Here is a 22,663-nt window from a genome sequence, read left to right as displayed (position 1 = left end):
CTTCACTGAGGGAGACCCAGCAGGAGGGCTCACTTCTCTTCTCAGATTTTTTGGGCAGAGGAGAAAAAATCACACCTGTGTGAACTGAGTGGTGTAAAGTATTATATAGCCTGATCAGCTCTGATCTGACGTCATGTCTGACGTAATGAAATCACACCCGGGTGAACTGGGTGACCGTAGCAACCATGCAAATTTTTTGGTACGAACAGACAGACAGACAGACAGACAGACAGACAGACAGACACGTAAACTAACAAAGCCAGTCGTAGGAGTGGTTTACACCACTCAGTTCACACGGGTGTGATTTTTTCTCCTCTGCCCGACAAGTCAAGAATTACTTTATCCAGCTCTCACAACCAGCGCAGTGCATGCAGGCGTAGACAAGACACACACGCACGTGCACTCTTACACACACTCTCCTTTAACCACTTAAGTCCTATATAGTTGCTGTCAGGCAGAAACAGTTTTTTCCTGTAAATCAATGCCCTACTACTTCATACAAGTCACACAAGAGTATTGAAAATGGCAGATCTACAAGCTCACAATGCGCCGCTTTGTGATACGTTGTGAGCTTGTGGAAAATTGTGATTTCTTCTTCGAACACTTTCCAACATTTTGGACGCCAGAGTTCATGTGATTGGTCAGCAGCATGAAAACACACTGGGCCATCAGGTCAACATATGTACTGTGGGCTAATTGCAACACAGAAAAGCTCACTGCAAAAATACAGTACGTTCTCACGAAATCTGTCCCCCATGATTAATGATTGAATTAATTAATGATGTGGGAACAATCACAGCCAAAAAAATCCACCTCACCTGATCTGTAGCGGTCATCCCTGGTTCCGGTTCGGTGTGGCCTCCGGGAGCGGCGGTCGCGGTACCGCGAGGAGCCGGAGGGGGGGAGGGCAAGACTGGAGGAGGAGCCAGAGGGGGGAGGGGCATGGCTGGACGAGGAGGAACTAGGACCCGGTGGCGGCTGTTCAATCTGAGGGGGCGGCGCCGGCGGCTCCACTGTCAAATACACACATCACACACAGTGTTGTACACACAGTAGTGGTACACAACAACAAACAGCCACTACACTACATGCGACCGCTGTGAGCTTGTAGGTCTTGTCCGTTCTCCCGGCGGAGCATAAATTAGGCTTGAGTGTCGGCAGCTGGGCGAGCAAGCAGGCTCTGGTGCCATGGTGGTCGTGTGGAGCACTCGCTCCAGAGGCAAAAAAGAACCATAGCCTAATTTCTAAATTAGTTAGAAATGAGGGCGAAAAAAGGAAATGTTTGAAAATGTTCGCCTATAACGATATTCCCAAAATAGGGATGCCACGTTGAAAGTCTGACAAGGGGTATATATATATATTAATCGATTACTCGATTTATCAAAAAAAGTCATTGATAGAATAATCGCTGAGAAGATAATCGATTGTTGTAGCCCTAATCGATTGGCTCATTGAGACATGTGCTTGAAGTGGATATTATATGTATAGGGCATCAGGAAGAATCTCATCATACTGGTCTGGTTGTTTTGGTGATAAAAGCCTGGTGATAAAAGCCAATCATTGGAAGAATCAATGTGGTGAAGTTATTTCTCTATTTCTGTGTATGTCAAATTGTACACAAGGCGACTGTACTGTGGAGTAAAGAGCTAACATACCACTGAGGGGCACCAGTGAGCAAACATTACAACCTTTTAAATAGCTGATTTTTACTTTGAATATAAAAGTAAGCCTGATTTAATATGGCACTCTTGTTGGGTATACTATCCTTGTTTATAAACAGGACAATGTAATTTCAAAAAGAAAAGGTGATGGATAAACCAGAGGCACTGAGGCTCATTTACCTGGAGGATGGATGACGTATGGAACCAACAGTTTAATCCGTTTCTTCTCATAACCCTTCTGTGTAATGTCACCTGTGAACGACAAGAGCCAGGTCACTTAAATGTACAATAAAGGCAAGACAACATTCAATATTGTAAAACTCTTCTAGGAGCAGCACTAGTACCACTGTGGTATTTCATGCCCATATCCAGCAGCAAAATGCACAGTTGTAGCATTGAGATGATAATTTAAATTTATGTACATTGAAAAAAACACCCTCCACTCCAGTGAATTAAGAGCTTAAGATATTTGGCTGGGAGAAAATGTTTGCAATATTTTGTCTATTTTAACATGAAACGTTTCCTTCACTCCCATTCTATTATATGACTGACTGATACTCAAATTTCACTTCTCTTGTGTCTTGTTGAAAAATGTACTTCCAACCCCCATTTCTCACAGAAATCTGACAATGGAGCCAAACCACCTCGGATGCCCAAGTAAAGAGCAAGTGACAATAAACGTGCAGTTACTGAACGGTTCATAGTAGGCTACTGTACACATTGATCGTATACATCCTGGAGTTCAAGCCTTGTGAATGGCAATATATACAGTATGACATAAACGTGCTGACAGTGTAATTTTATATGTCTCAAATATTCATATCTTATTTAAACTTCCTCAATCACACAATTCAACAATCTACAGATTCTACACTGTATGACAAATTAATGAAGAGACAACAAGGAGATGAACTGGGTAAATTGTGTTTCCCTACAGCTGTAAAACAGTGTTTGAATTACAACGTAGCTTTTGGGGGAGCCCTACAGTAATTTTGGGGGTGAGGGTTTCAGGGTACTGTAGTGTATGCGCATGCATTATAGCCTGTCCTACATGTATCAGCTCAGCTTAAACTTTATTGTCACATCACAGGTCAGGTTTACAGGTAAAGAACAACCTCCCATCATTTGTAGATTTCAGGAAATGGAAGAAATAGAGAGATGTGCCCACACCTACATGTACAATTATAAAGTAGGCTACTATCATACATTTCAGTTCATAGAGAGAATATTTAGCTGGGCCATCAAAGCGACAGAAAGAATATTATCTCTATGCTCTCTGCCGAGGAACAATACAAATGCCAACACAGTGGGCAGGCTACGCTTTACATTACTTTGTTAAAACAGAAGTAGCATCCATGACAGTTATGAACATACCCAGAGCCTCAAACACCAGAAGACGTTCAAGAGACAATAGTATGATGATCTGCTGCCCTACACTGTTCAACGATACAGTGAAAATAATTCCAATATCATAATCTTTCTGCTCTGCTTCTCTTTAATCTAGAGCAAATTAAAATATAAATGTCGGAAGTCCTATGAACCATTGTCAACTAATAACAGGGTAAACAAGCAGTGTAGGAATTTGTTCATTAAAATCTATTTAGATGGAGAACTTGGTATTGGCTAGGCCTATTGCCATGCCCTACTGTAATGTTTATACAACAAGACACTTCTGGACCTGTCCTGTACACCCACTCTAAGATCCAACAACCTCAATGTGGTATAAAACTCCCTGGTGTTGGCCACCTGCTAAAGTTCAAACACAGAGAGAGAGAGACGGGGGAGGTGAGAGATTGAGAGAGAGAGAGAGAGAGAGAGAGAGACAGACATACATTTTGTTTTGATCGTATTGTTCCACTTTTTGCTTTGGCAATGTAGACGTATGATTTCTCATGCCATTGATGCCAATAAAGCCCTATTATATGAATTGAATTGAAAGAGAGAGAGAGGAAGAGTGTCAGTCAGATGAAGAGTTGTTAGTCATATGGTAGTCTCGCGTAGCCAGACAACTATTCCACAATCTACACCTCCCGAAATCCGAGTAAGGAAGCTGCCATTTCCTTTCACGAAAATATATTTAAAAATCACACCCGTGTGAAGTGAGGGGCGCTAATAAATTCAAGTCTAACTCATGTTGCTATGATTAGGTGATGTAATGGTGATGTAAAACATTAAACTCTCTTTATTGTTAGTGGCATTTAATGTTTGTGTAATAGCAACTAAACAAACATTAAACTCTGTCCATTGTCAATGGCTTTGTTTAACTAAAAACAAACATTAAACCTGCCCCTCAAAAATACCTTTACATTGAATGTTTTAATTTCCATTTCTGCTAAGCAACAAGCTATACAGTATGCTGTTTTCTATTTAAATTAGGATACATTCGTGCGACTGTAAAGACAAAACAAAGTGGGGAGGAGGCTTCACATCCGCTTTATATTTTACTCATGATAGAGCTTCCGTTGCTCCAGACTGTATGACGGAAGCATTTGAAAATTGCGAGAGGCAACAGTCTGGCAACGTGAGACTAGGCATATGGAGGACAGTGCTGGAGAGGATCACAGTACAAGATTGCAGTGAGAGCACATGGGAGGGCTGGAGAGGTGTAGAGATGTCACGATCATGACATTTTAGTTTGACAGTTCAGAGGTGCTGTTAGAAGACTCCCTGGTGGTCTAGTGGTTAGGATTCGGCGCTCTCACCGCCGCGGCCCGGGTTCGATTCCCGGTCAGGGAACTCACTTTTTCGATGAATTGAGTATGAAGGACCCCAATGGAAACAAGCTATAGGTTTTCTGGGGTTTAAATTAAATCATCTTAGCAGACCTTACTGAACTGTACTTTCCTGTGTTTTCTGCAAACTGTCAGTCAATCAATCAATCAATCAATTAATGAAAGACAGGAGAATGCATCACAGGGTTGGTATCAGTGGTGGACAGTAATGTAGTACATTTACTTTAGTAAGTAAAGTAGTAGTACTGTATTTGTGTAAACACAAACATTGAATGCCATTTATAATGAATGGCCAGCTTTGAGTGTTTGTGTAAACACAAACATTGAAGGAATGTGAGGAAGCAAATTCTGATTGGCTGGAATGAGATGATGTATGATGATGTATGATAAGAGCGCCCCTCACTTCACACGGGTGTGGTTTTTGAGGGGCGCCGCCTATGCCCAGCTTTTAGTGTGTGTGCAACTGCAAACGCAAACTTTGAATGGTCAATTTTGAGTGTTTGTGTAAATTGTGTATAATGTATAATACACAAACATTGCGTAACACAAACATTGAAGACAAAGGTGAGGACGCAAATTCTCATTGGCCGGAATGAGATGATATATGATGATGTACGATGATTCACCCAGGTGTGAATATATATACTATATTACTTTCACTCCACTACATTTCTTTGTAGGAAAATGTATTGTGAGCTTGTAGATTGGATATTTTCACTATTATTGATGTAGTATTAAAGTATTAAAAAAAATACATTTTCACTTGTAGTTCAAGTTGTGTAATATATTACTAGGAGTATCTATACTTCTAGACTCAAGTACTGGGGTTGACTACTTTGTCCACCACTGGTTGGTATGATTCCCAATCTCCAATCAGCGGCTTTCATTTTTCACGAAAATAAAAGCCTGGTTAGTGGGTAACGAGGCTAGTGATACACTGGAATAGCCTGGCTAATAAGCCAGACCGAATCAGCCGTTGCCAAAAAAATTGCCTGCCGGCGGATTACGGTCTGGAGAGGCTCAATTGTACGCCCATTTCCTACACCAGAGAACTGGTGTGGCCAATCGGGACACGGTATGCAATATGGGCGGACTTTGGTACAGTGACGTTCAATGCTTGAGACCTTTGACTGACAGTAGCTCTGACCAATTGCGTCAAAGAGAAAATGTTTGAACCCGCCCCCCGGGAAACAAGATCCATACACAGCATCTCCAGACTCAAATACCACACGACAGTGTGATTTGAGTCTGGCTTATTAGCCAGGCTAACACTGGAATGGCTCTGTATTTTTCCATCAATACCAAATCTCTTCGTCAAAAATAGCAGATTTACAAGCACACAACGCAATGGAACGTGACACATTGTGAGCTTGTAGATCTGCTAATTTTGCCTAATAATATGGATGCTGGGGTACAGGTGGTTAACAAAAGTGGCAATTTAAGAGTTCGTTTTAAGCACGTTTTGATTATCGTGGTAATCTCGTCGTTAATCACAATTATTTGAGCCTCAATAATCGTGACATAAGATTTTCCATATATCGTCCCATCTCTAGTCTAAATTAGGATCGGCACAGAAGCCAGAGCAGGGTGGGATGTTTTAGACACATGCCAAGGGAAAACAGAAAGGGAGGGACGATGAAGACAAGAGATTAGGAGCCAAGGAGGGTGACAAAGGATGAAGTGAGATAAGAGCAGAGGAAAGTGATAGAGGTGACCAGGGCTAGAAGTATCAGAGGACAAAAGAGGGACAACGTTGGCATGTGTGCAGTGTGCTGCGCCTGCTCCGCACGCACGCACACCCCACATTCCCCTTCAGCCCTACTGAGGTGGATGTGCATGTGAATCTGCTCCTGAAGCATCACAGCTTTCTGCCAGCTTCCCTGTGATCACAGCTACAGTATAACACACACACAAACATATGCTCCTTATCACACACACACACACACACACACACACACACACACACACACACACACACACACACACACACACACACACACACACACACACACACACACACACACACACACACACACACACACACACACACACACACACACACACACACACACACACACACACACACACACACTAAAGTCGATCTGACCATTGATTCACACACACACACACACACACACACACACACACACACACACACACACACACACACACACACACACACACACACTAAAGTCGATCTGACCATTGATTCTCCAGAACCTGCCCATGCAGTGCCCACTCTGTTCAGGTACACACATATCTCACGAACCACTCATCTGATCGACTTCCGTTCACACTTGGCGGTATTGCTGAAAACCCAAGAAAGTGCCTTCTGCCTGCCCACTCCAATCGGCCATGCATTCCAAATGACGGACTGGGCGGCCATGCCCTGAATACATGGGAACTTGGGAAGAAGAGGTGACTGGCTTTCTCCTCAGTCTAACACTCGGAGTGTCCTCTGTGTGCCATAGAGCTCTCTAGAGGAAAAATAATATTAGACAGCAAAATTAGGCAGCTTAAATACAGCGACGGAACAAGGTGAGTCTTTCCCCGTTACACTAGACTAGAGAACAGAGGAGGATTTCCCTGTGATTATGGGTCATTTATTGACTTTGTTGTACACTCACCCAGTTTGCTTGCCAAAAATAACTGATGCTTGTGTTGTGTTTTTCCAGGTGTAACTCAGGTGTAACTATTTTTTGTTTGACAAGCCGGTCATACTTGTACCATGAAAGGTTTAGTTAGTATAGGCTTAACGATAGATGATAAACTATTGTGCGCATAAGGACAATACGCAGTCGCACAGCTATCACTATGCACACAAAGACTACACAAACCGTACAACCCCAAATGATTCATTTAATTTTAGCAGCATCCAAATACACAGCTTCACATCTCCAATAGGTGAAGTGGGAAATTGAACAGCTGTTACTGAGCAAACAACGCACGCAGTATGCTGCTGATTGTGCAACACACAGTATACCACCTAAATGAGAGTATATTGGCAGCACGCTATAGGTGCAGTGAGCCGGATAACTAAAGTCCAGCAGCACACTCTGGGCCCGACTGTCGACTCACTCGTTTTCATGAGGAAAAATGAAAGAAAAAGCAAACACTTCCATAAGTAATGCATGAACGGTACAGTTGGCCCAGCATACTCACATGACTTATTTTTAGCTCATGTGAACAGCAAGCTTCACTGCAGAGAGAGAGAGAGAGAGCAAAAGATGGAGATGGGGATGGGGGAGGGGTCCGTCCGTCCGTGTGGCATTAGATGAATTGCTAAGTAAACACTATTCCATCTGGGTGATTTCAGATTTATGTTTGCCTGTAGACAGCCATTGCTAAGTCCTTGCATCATCAGCGCCTGGCTTCACCAGTGGATACCAAAGAATGAACACCCCACTCCCAGTCCCAGCAGCTGAGATGGTACATGAAAAAGTACACAGTCTATAAGTCTGATCCGCATTCCGTATCAAACACAAAGAGACAGGAGGAGCCAAGAGAAGACTTTAACCCATTTAGACCTGACAAAAAGGCTTCTAAATCAGTTTTCTGAAAAACCTATGTTTCTATGTCAGTGGCGCTCAACCTTTTTCATGTCAAGGACCCCCAGAATTATCTGTATTTGGCTGCGGACCCCCATCTGAAAATATGTTGTTCCAGGGACCCCCCAGAAGCAAAGATTTGAGTTAAAAAATAGTATATAAAGAATATATATTCAAAGATTTGCGCCACATTTTCATGATTTTTCAAAAATAGCAGATCTACAAGCTTGTATCTGCTATTTTTCAAGTATAACATAATGCTTAAAACACCAAAAGGGGTTCCCATCCATTTAATGGAGCAGACTGGTTATGACTGATGATTGTGTAAATACCGTATTTGTGGCGAGAGAGTCTGGATATTCTGAATGAGTATACATGTTCACACAGCATGTTGACTGAAGCGTTTTGTGAATGTTTTCAAAATGTGTACAAATAAAGTTGAATATCTTTTAATATAACAATACAATGTCAGTGAGATCGAACCAGTTCTCATTTACAATAACAACCTGGGTAAATTACTGAGAGCCATAATGGGCAAGCTCATACAGAATCACATTTCTTTTAAAGTCTTGGCCTGATAAAACCCCCAAAGGTGTTATCAGTCAATCGGGCCGACAGGAAGCATATACTCGATAGTCTTATTTTGTGTCTTCAAATCATATCAATCATATCATATCATCATACGTCATCATACATCATATCATATAGGGGTCTATTGGAGAATAGACACCCAGATGCGGTTATAATATGCAAATATGTCTTCCTGGTGTATTCCCGGTTCTTTCCTGAACGCTGAAAGCCTTTGAGTCAAAAAGCCAAAATCAGCCAACCCTCTTATTAACATACAGCCACGGACGTCCCAGTATTGTAACTCTCGAGTATTGCACAATGTCTGACATCTCTCTACCAAATAAAACGGGTGTCCCCCGTGTCACAATCGTTATGCGATGCTCACATCTCCCACCCAATCACAATTCGCGTTCTCACTTTTCCATCTTCACTTTTGTCTTCAATTAATGTGTTTACACAAAGCCGGAAAGCTGGGCATAGGAGGGGCTAGCAGCCTAGCACCCCTCAAAATTTGCGACAGGCCTAGGTCTGCTAATCCATAGCTCTCCCCTACATGTGGAAGGCCTCCGTAGCTAACCCATTCTTTTACAGACCTCTTGCACTGTCCATAGCCCTCCACACTGTGGAAAGGCAACGCTTAATGGACCAGCGATCAATGTCAGTGTCGAGTGGTAGACTTTTTCAACGAGGCCTCCTAGCAGCCAGCCAGCCAGAACAATCCCGGCATTTATTGACTGCATTCGATGTGGTGGTGAGGAGGACATCTGCATTCAGCCTGGAGTGTTGGGGCTTGATTTTATTCTTTTTACATTCTAGGGGGAAGAGACATCAAAGCTTCCCCTTGTGCGTACCCTGTACTTCATCTTCATTCCCCCTCCCAGCTCCACATACTGAACACTTGTTTAGCCCAGGATTATTTGAATTGCAGTGAGAGACTGCTCCCTCTTTCTGCCCCGCAGGCCCGCGCTCTGAATAGCAATTAGCCAGCTACCGCTCTACTCTGGTTCCATTAGCCAGCTACCTCTCTACTCTGGTTCCATCTCTTCCTCTCTGCATCATCTTCATCTCACTCAGCTGCTTTCAAACGAATGAATGCGCGCCGTGGAAACACCTGTCTTCAAGTTTAATGATATACATCCTAAAATAGAGAAAATAGCTGTCGTGCAAGACAGACAGAGAGTGAGAGGGGATTCATCCCATCTCACAGGAAACAATCACTTTCATTCCATTCCACTATCTAAAGGTGTGGAGATGATTACTGAAACACAGTACACATTCACAGGCAGTCTAATTAAGAGAATCCTAGCTTGTGCAAAATTTCCCCCTAGATGACCTCTGATTGATACAATACGACACGTCATATTGCTGATTTGTGCTGACTAAGCACACTTGTGTGTGAGTGTGCTTGCACACAGGGAGTGTGTGATGTGTATGTGCAGTAGCATTGTGGTGGTGCTTGTAGGTAGTGCATGCTGCATACTGTGCACATGCTGCTTCTGCTTGCAGCTGCCAGATAGCCTTCTTCGAGAGGGGTGAAAACAGGAGCCAAGGGCATAAGTCTCATTCTGCCGGTCCACAGACTCTCCTCCACCATCATGATTCCTGCAGTGCCTCCTTAAGGGTAATTTGGGGTCCCAGGCTAAACTGTGGGGGATCTCAGAGCCGCAGTAGGCCCCAGACATGAGCTGCACAAGCCCACCAGTGTGGATATCATGCCCTAGAGCCTGTCAACCACTGTCCCAAGACGCTAGGGTAAAAAGAAAATGGCAGTTATGGCACAGTCAGCCTTGGACGACACTCCAAACTAAAACCACACACCTGGTTCCGTGCTGCAGGTCAACTAAGGGTATCTAGTAAAGGGTGGATACAGGTTTATGCCCAAAGCGACCATAGTAGGCCTGAGGAGCATTGTAAAGCCCAGCCTAACATGGAGAATCAAGAATCCTCTTTACTTCCAACGGTAGGAGTCCTCAGGAATCACGCTGCAGAATATGAGCTGGTCCTCCACACGGAGGACAGCATGATGACAGGACCCTAAACCCAAAAGGGACGGTTCAGGCTAACTACAGTAGCACTAACTACTTGCATTGCTTCCAATGGGAACCTACAAGGCAAACACAGTGAGAGAAGAAGCGAGGTTGGCAGTGCTTGGCCGCTGTGCGGAACAAAAGGGAGTGGAGATCCAGGGAGCCCAGGAAAGTTCATACTGATAATTGTGTAGAACAGATGGTAATTGTGGAGAGATATTGGTAATTGTGGAGAGATATTCGTTCGTCGCCTCACCTGCGTGGAGAACAAAGCCCAGACAGCAACAGGTAGCGTAGGGCTAGTGCTTAATCCCCAGGCCCGTACGTACGTCTCAGTAAAGTCCACCATTACACCAAGAGGATCCTCATCTCAAGCCAGATTTTAACTAAATTTGTCAATTTGGTGTTGGCGGTGATATTACTAAATGTCAGCCCAGGACCTACATTGGATTTAATCAAGTTAATGATGGAAGTATTAGTTATGGGTTATGTTTCAGAAAAAAGGATGGCATATGGCACTCCACCTACACACAGCCTCTGTGTGTGTGCATGAAGTGTCTCACTGGGATTCCTTACCAGCAGCCAACAAGCACACTCAGCCAAAAGATAACCCACTCCCTGCATCAACATTCAACACAAACACATCTAAACACAATCCTCCCTACAAACATTAATATCTAATTTATTATCCAGCGTATTACATAATGTTGTCTCAAGAGTTAGCTTACAACACATCCCTTTCTCTCTCACACACACACACACACACACACACACACACACACACACACACACACACACACACACACACACACACACACACACACACACACACACACACACACACACACACACACACACACACACACACACACACACACACACACACACACACACACACACACACACACACACACACACACACACACACACACACACACACACACACACACACTTTAGAGCAGCATGATGTCATGTTTTCCAGTGTTCAATCTTGAGTTGTGTGACAGGGTTTTCCTGCTTTATGTGTGGGAACTGCTCCAGTCTTACACATCTGCTTACAGAATTTCAATGGAATTAAATAAGTCACTGTGATCAGGATGAGGTTTCATAACAGCATAATATATACTGTATCTGTTAAAATTCACATACACATTGGGTGGGCCAAGGACCACTGGTGGGCCTCCAAATAATTGGCAAAACACAAAGATTTTAATAAGTTATAACAATAAATAAAAAGGAAGGGAAAAAAGTTCTAATGGCATTTATTCTTTAAAACCTTGAAAAATGTGTTCATTTTAATGTTGATAAATAGCAACTTAACCCATTTATACCTGGTGTAACCTGCTCTGTGTCACATACACCTCTGTCTCATATAGCAACATACTTTTTTCCCTTTTTTGAATAAGAATTTGAAGGTTTTCAGAAAAGCTTAGAAGGCGTTTTTACAATCGACCTCAGCAAGGCCGTGCAGAGAGCACTGAGGGGGCAGGGGCTCAAACTCTTGCTCAAAAACTTGTGCCATTTCATGTCATTGGACAGTAAAATAAGCAATACATTCTCATTAGTCTGAAACTAAAACTGACTGATGGTAGCCCGCACATTAAAATTATAGTTATAAATAATAATTATGATAGTAGAATTATCATTACTTGTCAAATGTTCATCTTGAAGGGCCAATGGCCCTTATTGGACCCCCACATAAGCCCTTATTGGCCCCCCACATAAGCCTTATTGGCCCCCCGGGGCCCCCCACATGCTCTTATGTGGACAGAAAATAAATAAAAAATCTGATTTTCCCTAGCCCGCCCCCCCTCTGCACGTGCCTGGGCCTCAGGTCTAAATGGAAGTTTACAACTACGTTATAGTTCCACTGATCCAAGCGAAAACACAATCGATTGATTGTAAAAAGAAACAAACTCTAAAAATGCATGCAGCCCAGTGCCCACCGATCCTACCACTTAACCAAGCTCACAACCTGTGAGCTTGTAGATTGGCTATTTTCAGCATGCAACCAAGTGTAAAATCAGCTAGTATGATGCCATCAAGGCCTGCCAAAATAAAACTATTCAGATGACTAAATTAAATTGTATTCAAAAGACTGACTAAATGCAATACAAATTTGCCGTCAAAATCAACACCGTTTCCGACATAAGGAAGGTCCCACCGAGATTTGAACTCGGATCGCAGGATTCAGAGTCCTGAGTGCTAACCATTACACCATGGAACCTACTGACATGCAACCAAGTGTCAAATCAGCCAGTATGACGCTATCAAGGCCTGCCAAAATACATTTTGTTGATAAAATCAACTGTACATTTAGTCAACTAAAATCTTATATTTACTATTTTGTTGACTAAAACTAGAGTAAAACGAAAAACTTCAGATGACTAAAACGAAATGAAATTGTATTCAAAAGACTGACTAAATTAAATACAAATTTGCAAATAGCCTGCATCATGCATCCTTAATAACCCCAAACCACACCAAAGGGTCGGGTCAACCACACCAATGCATCTCCTTGCAACTCAATGAGTTGCATTGGTATGGTTTACCTTAAAAAACGTTTTGTGCCGACTGGACCCTTTGGTGTGGTTTGGGCTTTAGACTCAATACATTGAGAAAGGACGCAATCATGTCACCCTCCGGGACCACCCCTGGGTCTCGCGAACCAGTACATTGAATACCTATTTACATCACTGCAAATTTGCTGTCAAAATCAACACCGTTTCTGAAATAAGGAAGGTCCCACCGAGATTTGAACTCGGATCGCAGGATTCAGAGTCCTGAGTGCTAACCATTACACCATGGAACCTACTGACATGCAACCAAGTGTAAAATCAGAGAGTATGATGCTTTCAAGGCCTGCCAAAATACATTGTTAAAATCACTAAAATCTTGTATTTACTATTTTGTCGACTAAAACTAGAGTAAAACTAAAACTTTTCAGATGAACTAAATGAAATTAAACTAAATTAAATTGTATTCAAAAGACAATGACTAAATTAAATACAAATTACAGTGATGCAAATAGCCTGCATCCTTATTGAATAAGCCCAAACCACACCAAAGGGTCGGGCCAACCACACCAATGCATCTCCTTGCAACTCAATGAGTTGCATTGGTATGGTTTACCTTAAAAACCGTTTTGTGCCGACCTGACTCTTTAGTGTGGTTTGGGCTTTAGACTCACTAAATTGAGAAAGGACGCAATCATGTCACCCTCCGGGACCACCCCTGGGTACATCACTGCAAATTTGCTGTCAAAATCAACACCGTTTCTGAATAAAGGAAGGTCCCACCGAGATTTGAACTCGGATCGCAGGATTCAGAGTCCTGAGTGCTAACCATTACACCATGGAACCTACTGACATGCAACCAAGTGTAAAATCAGTGAGTATGACGCTTTCAAGGCCTGCCAAAATACATTCGGTTGATAAAATCACTAAAATCTTGTATTTACTATTTTGTCGACTAAAACTAGAGTAAAACTAAAACCTTTCAGATGAACTAAATGAAATGAAACTAAATGAAATTGTATTCAAAAGACTATGACTAAATTAAATACAAATTACAGTGATGCAAATAGCCTGCATCATGCATCCTTAATAAGCCCAAACCACACCAAAGGGTCGGGTCAACCACACCAATTCATCTCCTTGCAACTCAATGAGTTGCATTGGTATGGTTTACCTTAAAAAACGTTTTGTGCCGACCGGACCGTTTGGTGTGGTTTGGGCTTTAGACTCACTAAATTGAGAAAGGACGCAATCATGTCACCCTCCGGGACCACCCCTGGGTACATTACTGCAAATTTGCTGTCAAAATCAACACCGTTTCTGAAATAAGGAAGGTCCCACCGAGATTTGAACTCGGATCGCAGGATTCAGAGTCCTGAGTGCTAACCATTACACCATGGAACCTACTGACATGTTGAATGTGTTCTCTCTCCCCCTCTCTGCCCACCCCCTGGCCCCTCTTGGGCTTAAAATACAGTCAACGGTTCCAACTGCTCTCCTCTTTGGAATAGCAAGCAGGGTGTGCCCAAGCCAACTCAGGTAACAGACGGTCTCATATTTCAGTCCACACACACCCATGTCACTTCTTACCTCATGGCGGGTGTGGAATAGAGTAGCTAAAACAAACACACTGAAAAGGAAACACAGGGCGCTAGTATCTGCCATGTGGTAAATGCAACAAAAAGAAATGCTTTCTGAGCGCAGTCAGTTGACCGAACAGCTGAGACTGGAGCCTTGAATCAGCAAAACTACATCACCGCCAACCAGACACTAGTGTTGATACGATACTGGAATTTCTAACTTTGATAAGATTTAGATATTCGATACCACAGGGTATAATTATTTGACAGACTGAGGGCATAACATTTTATATTTTTCTATAGGCTGAGCGTGTCGTTTTTGTTGATTCTCCTCAGCTTATCTCTGGTATAATAAGAGAAATATCACACTCTTTTTATACGTAATTGTTTTCCATCTTTAGATCAGGCCTTTAAAAGTAACTTAAATTATGTAACAAACATTAAGTAAAGTTAATAAAGAGATGAGAGAGCATAGTATTGATAGTATACTGTGGGAAAGGAGTATTGAAATCGATTACAATATTTTAGTATCTATATTTTTGACAATCCACACACACAGCTCCTCTAACACTTCCTCCTTACACACAGCACTGTTATTACACACATAACCACCATCATTCACCACAACAACCACAAGGAAGATGTAGATATCAAGGATCTCACACACACACACACACACACACACACACACACACACACACACACACACACACACACACACACACACACACACACACACACACACACACACACACACACACACACACACACACACACACACACACACACACACACACACACACACACACACACACACACACACACACACACACACACACACACACACACTCTCCACTAGTCCATGTATTATATATTAGTTTAGTCATCATCATAGTTTAGTTTTTATTTAGTTTGTCAGTGAAAAAAAGATAGTCGATGAACATTTTCCGTCAGTCGATGAAATTTACACTGCCTGAGATTAGAGTTTTTCTACTACGAAATAAATACCAAAAGATAGCACTGCTTGTGTCAGGAAGGTGTCACGTTTCAGCAGCAGAATTCATCAAGACACTGTTCTAGAGTCAACATGCCCCATTAAAGAAGAAATTGTATACTGTTGTTGTCTTTTGATTTTCTTCTTTTTCAGTTATTCACCACCATAGCTTTTCACAGAATTAACAAACCGTTAACGGTCCTGTAGCACAGGATGGCATCAGTGATAAAAGAGTACGTCCACAGGGAAACTGAGTATTTTCCCATCTTTGCTTCATCCACACATCTCTGAGGAAGCGGATTGTTTTCCATTTCCTGCTGATACTGTCCCCACCGTTTCTCAACATCAGGTCCAGGGACCCTTTAGGACTTTACAATAAGGATTGGGGTCCCAGAGCAAAACAACTGTATCAAATGGGGGTCCGTGTGGTCTAATGCATATCACTGGGGGTTGTTGAAATTAAAAAGGTTGAACTAAACTAAACTACACACAGTGTTTAGGAAGGGATGTCAGCCATGTTAACATTGAAGATCTATGATTATGTTGTTTTTTGTTTCGTTTTTCCATAGCGGGTTTAACAGCTTAGTCGGCCATTTAATTTGGTTAGCTTTGACTACAACATATGGGCATTTTAATCTTTTGGGAATTTACAGAGAATAAACAAAGGGTTAGGCGTGGGGGTGGTTGGGTGTGTTTTGTTGTACGGTGTCCATAGCAACGCTGCCACTGTAGTGTATCACACCCATCATTCTTCCTGAGAAGCTCCATGTGGGATTTGCTGTGGAATGGACTCTGGAGTGGAGATGTGTCTTGGGTCCGTCCATGGATAGACAGAGTCTGTTATACTGGTAGAGGAAGATGTGAATACTCCAAGTTCATTAACATGAGCCTGTCATGTATTATAGACCAGATGTAAATTATGTAATGCAGCGGGACATGACAGTAAGTCATGTAATAAGTCCCTAGACCTGTGTTGTCTGTCTCTCTCTACTGTCCTATCATCATCATCATTTGAGTGTCCTCGAGATCTGCAACACAATCTGCATCCACTGGTCTCTGTTGCTCATTGCCACACCAAGTTCATTCACAGTCAGTCCCTACTCGGAAAAGAACATCTGGAAAAGTGAGTGGTCTTGTTCATCTTGATGGGCAGGCCGGCAGGGTAGTCTCCACAGAAGAATATCCGAAATTACCTGGTCTTTTGCTCTGTGGCAGTGTTCAGCAAAACAGAGTCTTCTTTGTGCCACAACAACTAACAGTACGTTTTAACAGCGGGCGAGCATCGGCCGACACATCGCCCAATGGCCCGAAAAGATTGTTATCTTTTCGGGCGACGTTGCTCCGCCCACTTTGACCATCGCCTGTTCGCCTGCCATCGTCGGTAGTCGCCGGGTCCCATAGACAAATAAGGCACTTCCGGCAAATTCGTCTGGCTGTCGCCCGCTGTTAAAACGTACTGTAAGATGGGAGGTATGCCTCCATAAATCTGAGCTTTAGTGGGATGGTCCCTACATCCCTACGTCACTGCCGTCTATGGAGCGGATGCTTGGGTGAACAGAGTCTTCATTTAAAATAATTTAGACTTAATAACAGAGTGAAAACTGACCATGGAAAAAAAAAAAAAAAGTAAGAAGAAAAAACATTACGGAAAACATTATGGAAAAACAAATGGAGCAGGAAACTTCAAAAACAAAATAATTGATATGCCTATATTTAAGTTTGACCTAAATCATAGATTTATCACCACACTACTTGGGTGCGTTTCTGCCTTAGTTGAGCAAAACCACTGGGAATAGACAGCCTGAAATAAGCGTTTGCTGCAGCTGCACAATCTCGTCGGTGCAGCAGACTCAATTTAGTGAAATTCAATAATTGAGGGAACAACACAGTGACCGAACAGTACAGTACAGACTAGAGCCAAACCAAACCAATGTCAGATTGTTGGGTTCTGGAGACTAGAGTCCTACTCCTAGACACAGATTTGACAGATATTTTGGCATCCCAATACTGATGTAGTAAAAACAACTTTGAAACGGATCGTCTGGGCTCTACTCTTCTCCCCCACTCTCTTTGTCTCTGTTATTTAATTAAGGTACGTTTGACTCATGAAAAGGAACTGGCAGGATTGTCCGATCTGGATAATGACACAGTTAGTATATAGAGTTACAGTAGACAACCACTGACTGACTGACTGACTGTCTAGTGTCTGGTATTTGTGCTTATCTTCACAGTGTGTGTGTGTGTGTGTGTGTGTGTGTGTGTGTGTGTGTGTGTGCTCAGTTGCAAGTGAATAATTCAATATATTTTGTACAGAAAGCATACAATTCCAGGTCGCATTTGCAGGGCGAATGTGTGTTTGTATGTGATCTAAACTGGAATCAGACAAGGTGTTACATACCACCCACAGTTACATTTCTAAAGCCATGCTCCTTATTTTTTTCCTAGTCTATAACCATATCTGTTAGAGCCCGACTGATGTCCTGGACCTAAAGCAACCAATTACGGAGGTTTTGACCGATATTTTGACCGAAGATTTTCTAATCAATTTGAAAAAATAATAATATATTATATAGAATATAATATTAAAGTTTATATTTGAGAAGAATAAACTTATAAGTAAACACAAATAAAAAAATCACACCCGTGTGAACTGAGTGGTGTAAGGTTTTATATAGCATGATCAGCTGTGGTCTGACGTAATGTCTGACGTAATGAAATCACACCCGGATGTGATTTCACAACTGGCTTTTTTTGTGCAGAAAAAATGAGCATGGTTGCTACGGTCATCCAGTTCACCCGGGTGTGATTTAATTACGTCAGAAATTATTTTGAACATAGCAACCATGCTCATTTTTTCTGCACACAAAAGCCAGTTGTAGGAGTGGTTTACACCACTCAAAAATGAACTTGAAAATCTGCCATTTCTTGAAAAGTTATTGGACACATTTACTGGAACAAATCGGCTACATAATTGCAGATACTGGTCGATGACGTCACAATCGGCCAGACCAACACATCGGTCATGCTCTAATATCTGTGTCTGGCTGGAGATCACAGCACAGCTCCTCTGCAACAGTAAATGAGCTTTTAAATAGATACAGTAGGCTAAAGCAGCTTCCTTCTGTCAGTGCTGCGCGCGCACTCACACGCGCACACACACACACTGCATGACAAGTTCAGTTGTCATGCATGTTGTCGTGAGTGCATAAATGCGAGTGCATATAACAACTACATATATGTCCATCGACAATCTATATATCAAGTCTATTTAGCCTATAATAGACAGAGACCTGACACAGTAAGTGAAACAATAACATAAAAATCACACCCGTGTGAACTGAGTGGTGCAACTCGTTTTTTTGGTTGCTAACCATAGCAACCATGCTCGTTTTTTGGTACGAACAAACACGGGTACACGGGTACAAAGTCAGTTGTTGGAGTGGTTTGCACCACTCAAAAACATATACAACATTACAACCAAGGGTCTGATAAGAGGGGGCAGCAATGGGAGCTGGGAGAGGAGAGGAGAAGAGAACAAGAGAGAATAATAGAGAGATTCCGAGCAGCAGCAGCAGTACTGTGGCCCAGTGTGACTCACAGGCTAAATGAGCCAGGCGTGTTGCCTCCTGATGCTCTGTGACCTAGATTGGGAGACGCAGGCAGGGCCATAACATAATCTCTCATTTGCCCCTCTCTCTCTCTCTCTCTCTCTGCCCTGCCCTCTCCTTTGCATGGCCTGGACTACTAGTCTGCCGAGCTGAAAACCGGCCGCTCTCCTGCCAAGGCAACACACAGGCAGGGAAGTGAGCACCAGTCGGTGCACGCACGCACGGCCGTGCCACAGCCTTTTCATTCTATATTGAACTTGAAGGCGAATAGTTCACGGGCCGTGAACCGGAAGTAAAAATGGCTGTGTAAAGTGTCCCGCCATCTTTTAAAGGGACTATTATCTGCATTTGATGTAGGGATAATTTCCATTAGCAGTCATATAAGAGTCCTCCCAGAATGAACCCCTCTATGCAACCCCCGCCCAAACACACACAAGAATACAGTACACATACTGTAAGCTGCACTCAATGTGATACCCCCACACACACTCCAAAGTTGAGCAGCTTAACACAGTTCTTTTCAGTGCTCTGAATTCCAGTCCTGTACAATCACCACGCCTTTGATCCCCTCAATGGCATTCACCATGTCCTTACAGTCACTGCTGCGGTCACAAGACAACTATGTGGGTCTCTGTCTCTCACCACACACACACACACACACACACACACACACACACACACACACACACACACACACACACACACACACACACACACACACACACACACACACACACACACACACACACACACACACACACACACACACACACACACACACACACACACACACAGAAAAAGTGCTGATCCATAGGTTCTTCTCTACGTGTTACTATGGGAGTCCCTTCTATGAGGACTACAATGGAGGGATTGTTGCCATGTGTAAAGGATATGCATGAGAAACATTAAGACTCATAGTCAGCCAGCTGCTGCCTGCCTGGCCTGGCCTGACAGCGTGGTGCTTGTGGGCCGAGCAGCACCGCTGAGCAGAAGGCAAATGCACGACATCCCACTGGAAGACACAGACAATAGAACCTGGCATCTGTACAGCGCTAGCCTTTAGATGAGACAAGAGGCTTTTCTGATATGAAGTTACAAAGGAACAAGTCTTCCTCCAGAGTGTTCATCCCCAGCAACGGGATGACTGACCACTCTGGTGTCTTGTATTTATGCTCTGTCGTATGACAGTGTTGCACACAGACAAATCTATAAAGCCATGCTATGATGATGCATGTTGATGGAAACAAGTCCCCAGGACTTTTGTGTTATCCTTTGTATTTGTTGTATTACTATACCACTTGCTGTATATATTTCTGACTAATAATTTATAATAAAGTATTCAATCTATCAGAGCTCACGATGCATTGCACCCACGACGCATTGAGGCGTCGTGGGTGCAATGCATCGTGAGCTCGTAGGTCTGCTATTTTTGCCGCGCAATGGCGTCATGCAACAAAGTATGAATGAAGGGCTTATCACTGACTCATGTTAGCGCTTATTGATGATTCAATTTATATAAATGTCATTTAGCACCTTTATCCAAACCGCTTTACAGAGTGCATTGCATCCAGCCAGTCACACAGCGATGGCAGATTAAACCATGCAAGGCACCTACCTGCTCATCAGGAGCATTTAGGTCGTCAGTGTCTTGCTCAAGGACACTTCGACAGTAACACAGGGGGAGCCTGGGTTCGAACTGGGAACCTTCCAATTCCCGAGTGGCCGGTCTACCTCCTGAGCCACTGCCGCCCAAACTGTACTCACAATACTGATGACTATTTCCGTGTCATGGCGGCCCCACTGCCCCAGTCAGGCCATATGGTCACATCACATTATCTCTGGAGTCAAGTAAATAATTGACAAGCTGTAATTAAAAGCTAGTGAGTTTGGACAATGAATAGGGTGTGCTTTTGAGATACTGAAACTGTATTCAATAAAACCTCCAGCAACTACTCCTGAAGAAATAACTGGACGGTTTAACATACTGAGGTACAAATACCAAGCAATATGCCCACTACAATATCCACAGATAAATAAGGCCAAAGTTTTCACAAGTATCTTCAAATCGAAATATTTTGATAATGTCAATTAAAGGAGCACTTCACCCATTTTCAACCTTATGTTCATATAATTGGTTCTCACTAATAATTATAAGATGGCATCATTGCTGTTTGATTTTTTATTGATGCCAGGACAATAGCTTGTATTTCAGCTGGAATTCCCATCGATGATGTCAGTGGTAAGGCTGATTCATACTCCTATTTAGTGCCGAAAATAGGCGGTTCGGGAAGGTTCTCCGACCCGACTTTAGTTAGGCTCTATAAAAGTAAATTCATACTCTCTCACAGCTAGCGTCCCTTGTAAATATCAGAGGTCCTTGACATGAATGTTTGTGGCCGGGAAATGAGCCTTGCACATCAGCGGGTACATATCTGACTGGCCCGCTGGCCGGGGCTTCCTCCAGACAGTCAGGGGGCCAGAAGTCCTTTACATGAAACTATTTGTGCCCCTCACTGAGCTCTTTGATTGATTGATTGATTGATTGAAAATTGTATTAACAGTTTGCAGAATTACAGTACATTTCAAGCACAAACTCAATACAAAGGCTGTTAACTGTGAGTGGACGACCCAATTAAGCATTACACTTGTTTACAACAGGGTCCACCATGTTCAATTCATCAAAACATTAAGAGACGTACAAATAGACACTTCTATATAGACAAAGAACAGTACAGGAATTCATCATAATGGAGGTAAAAAGGGAAAAGAAACATATACAGTGAGGGGAAAAGGGGGGGGGGATTTCCGATTTTACGGGGGCCAGTTTCGAATTGCAGCCATCCGTAGGTGCCCTTTGAGAGCGGTTTTGAAGGAGTCAAGGGATTTGCATGTCTTAATGACTGTTGGTAGGGCGTTCCACATTTTGGTGGCATAGGAGCGAAAATAATTTAGTCCCTTGTTTGTGCCGAATCTGGGTTGAACATGGTTCGTTGCACTCCCTCTGGTGTTGTGGGTGTGGACTTCGTTAACATTAAGGAAGTATCTACACAGGTACATGGGTATCTTGGTGGAGTATCGAATCTTGTGGACCAGACCCATTGCAAGATGCTGTACTCTGTCGCCGACCCTAAGCCATGCCAGTCTGTCAAAGTGGGCAGGGGTGAGGTGGGTTCGGGGGGTGAGGCCAAGTAGGAGCCTGACCAGTTTGTTTTGGGAGGTCTGGAGCCTAGTTTTAAGGGCCTTTGAGGTGCTGTGGTACCAGGAGGTGCATGCATAGTCAAAGAAGCCTTGTACAAGGGCTCCTGTTAAGGTCTTCAAGGTGTTTTTGTCGACCAGTGAGGAGATCCTGTAAAGGAATCTTGTTCTTTGGTTGACTTTTTTGATTACGTTGGTGGCCATTTTATCACCGGAAAGATTAGCCTCCAGG

At 42.9% G+C, this 22,663-nt stretch overlaps 1 protein-coding gene across 1 annotated transcript in view; it reads right to left on the bottom strand.

The window, feature by feature from the left end:
- Window positions 1-22,663, bottom strand: part of dip2bb (disco-interacting protein 2 homolog Bb) — a 60,820-nt gene that overhangs the window by 35,427 nt on the left and 2,730 nt on the right. Inside the window, exons 2-3 of the mRNA XM_079511188.1 lie at window positions 1,842-1,913; window positions 819-1,013 (exon numbers count right to left, since the gene is read on the bottom strand). Of these exons, the coding sequence (XP_079367314.1) occupies window positions 819-1,013; window positions 1,842-1,913 (267 nt within the window). The remainder of the gene's footprint in view (window positions 1-818; window positions 1,014-1,841; window positions 1,914-22,663) is intronic.

The sequence above is a fragment of the Electrona antarctica genome (assembly GCF_951216825.1).
Source record: "Electrona antarctica genome assembly, chromosome: 9".
NCBI lineage: Eukaryota > Metazoa > Chordata > Actinopteri > Myctophiformes > Myctophidae > Electrona > Electrona antarctica.
The sequence above is the reverse complement of the archived record's forward strand: the minus strand, read 5'-3'. Positions and strand labels throughout refer to the sequence as shown.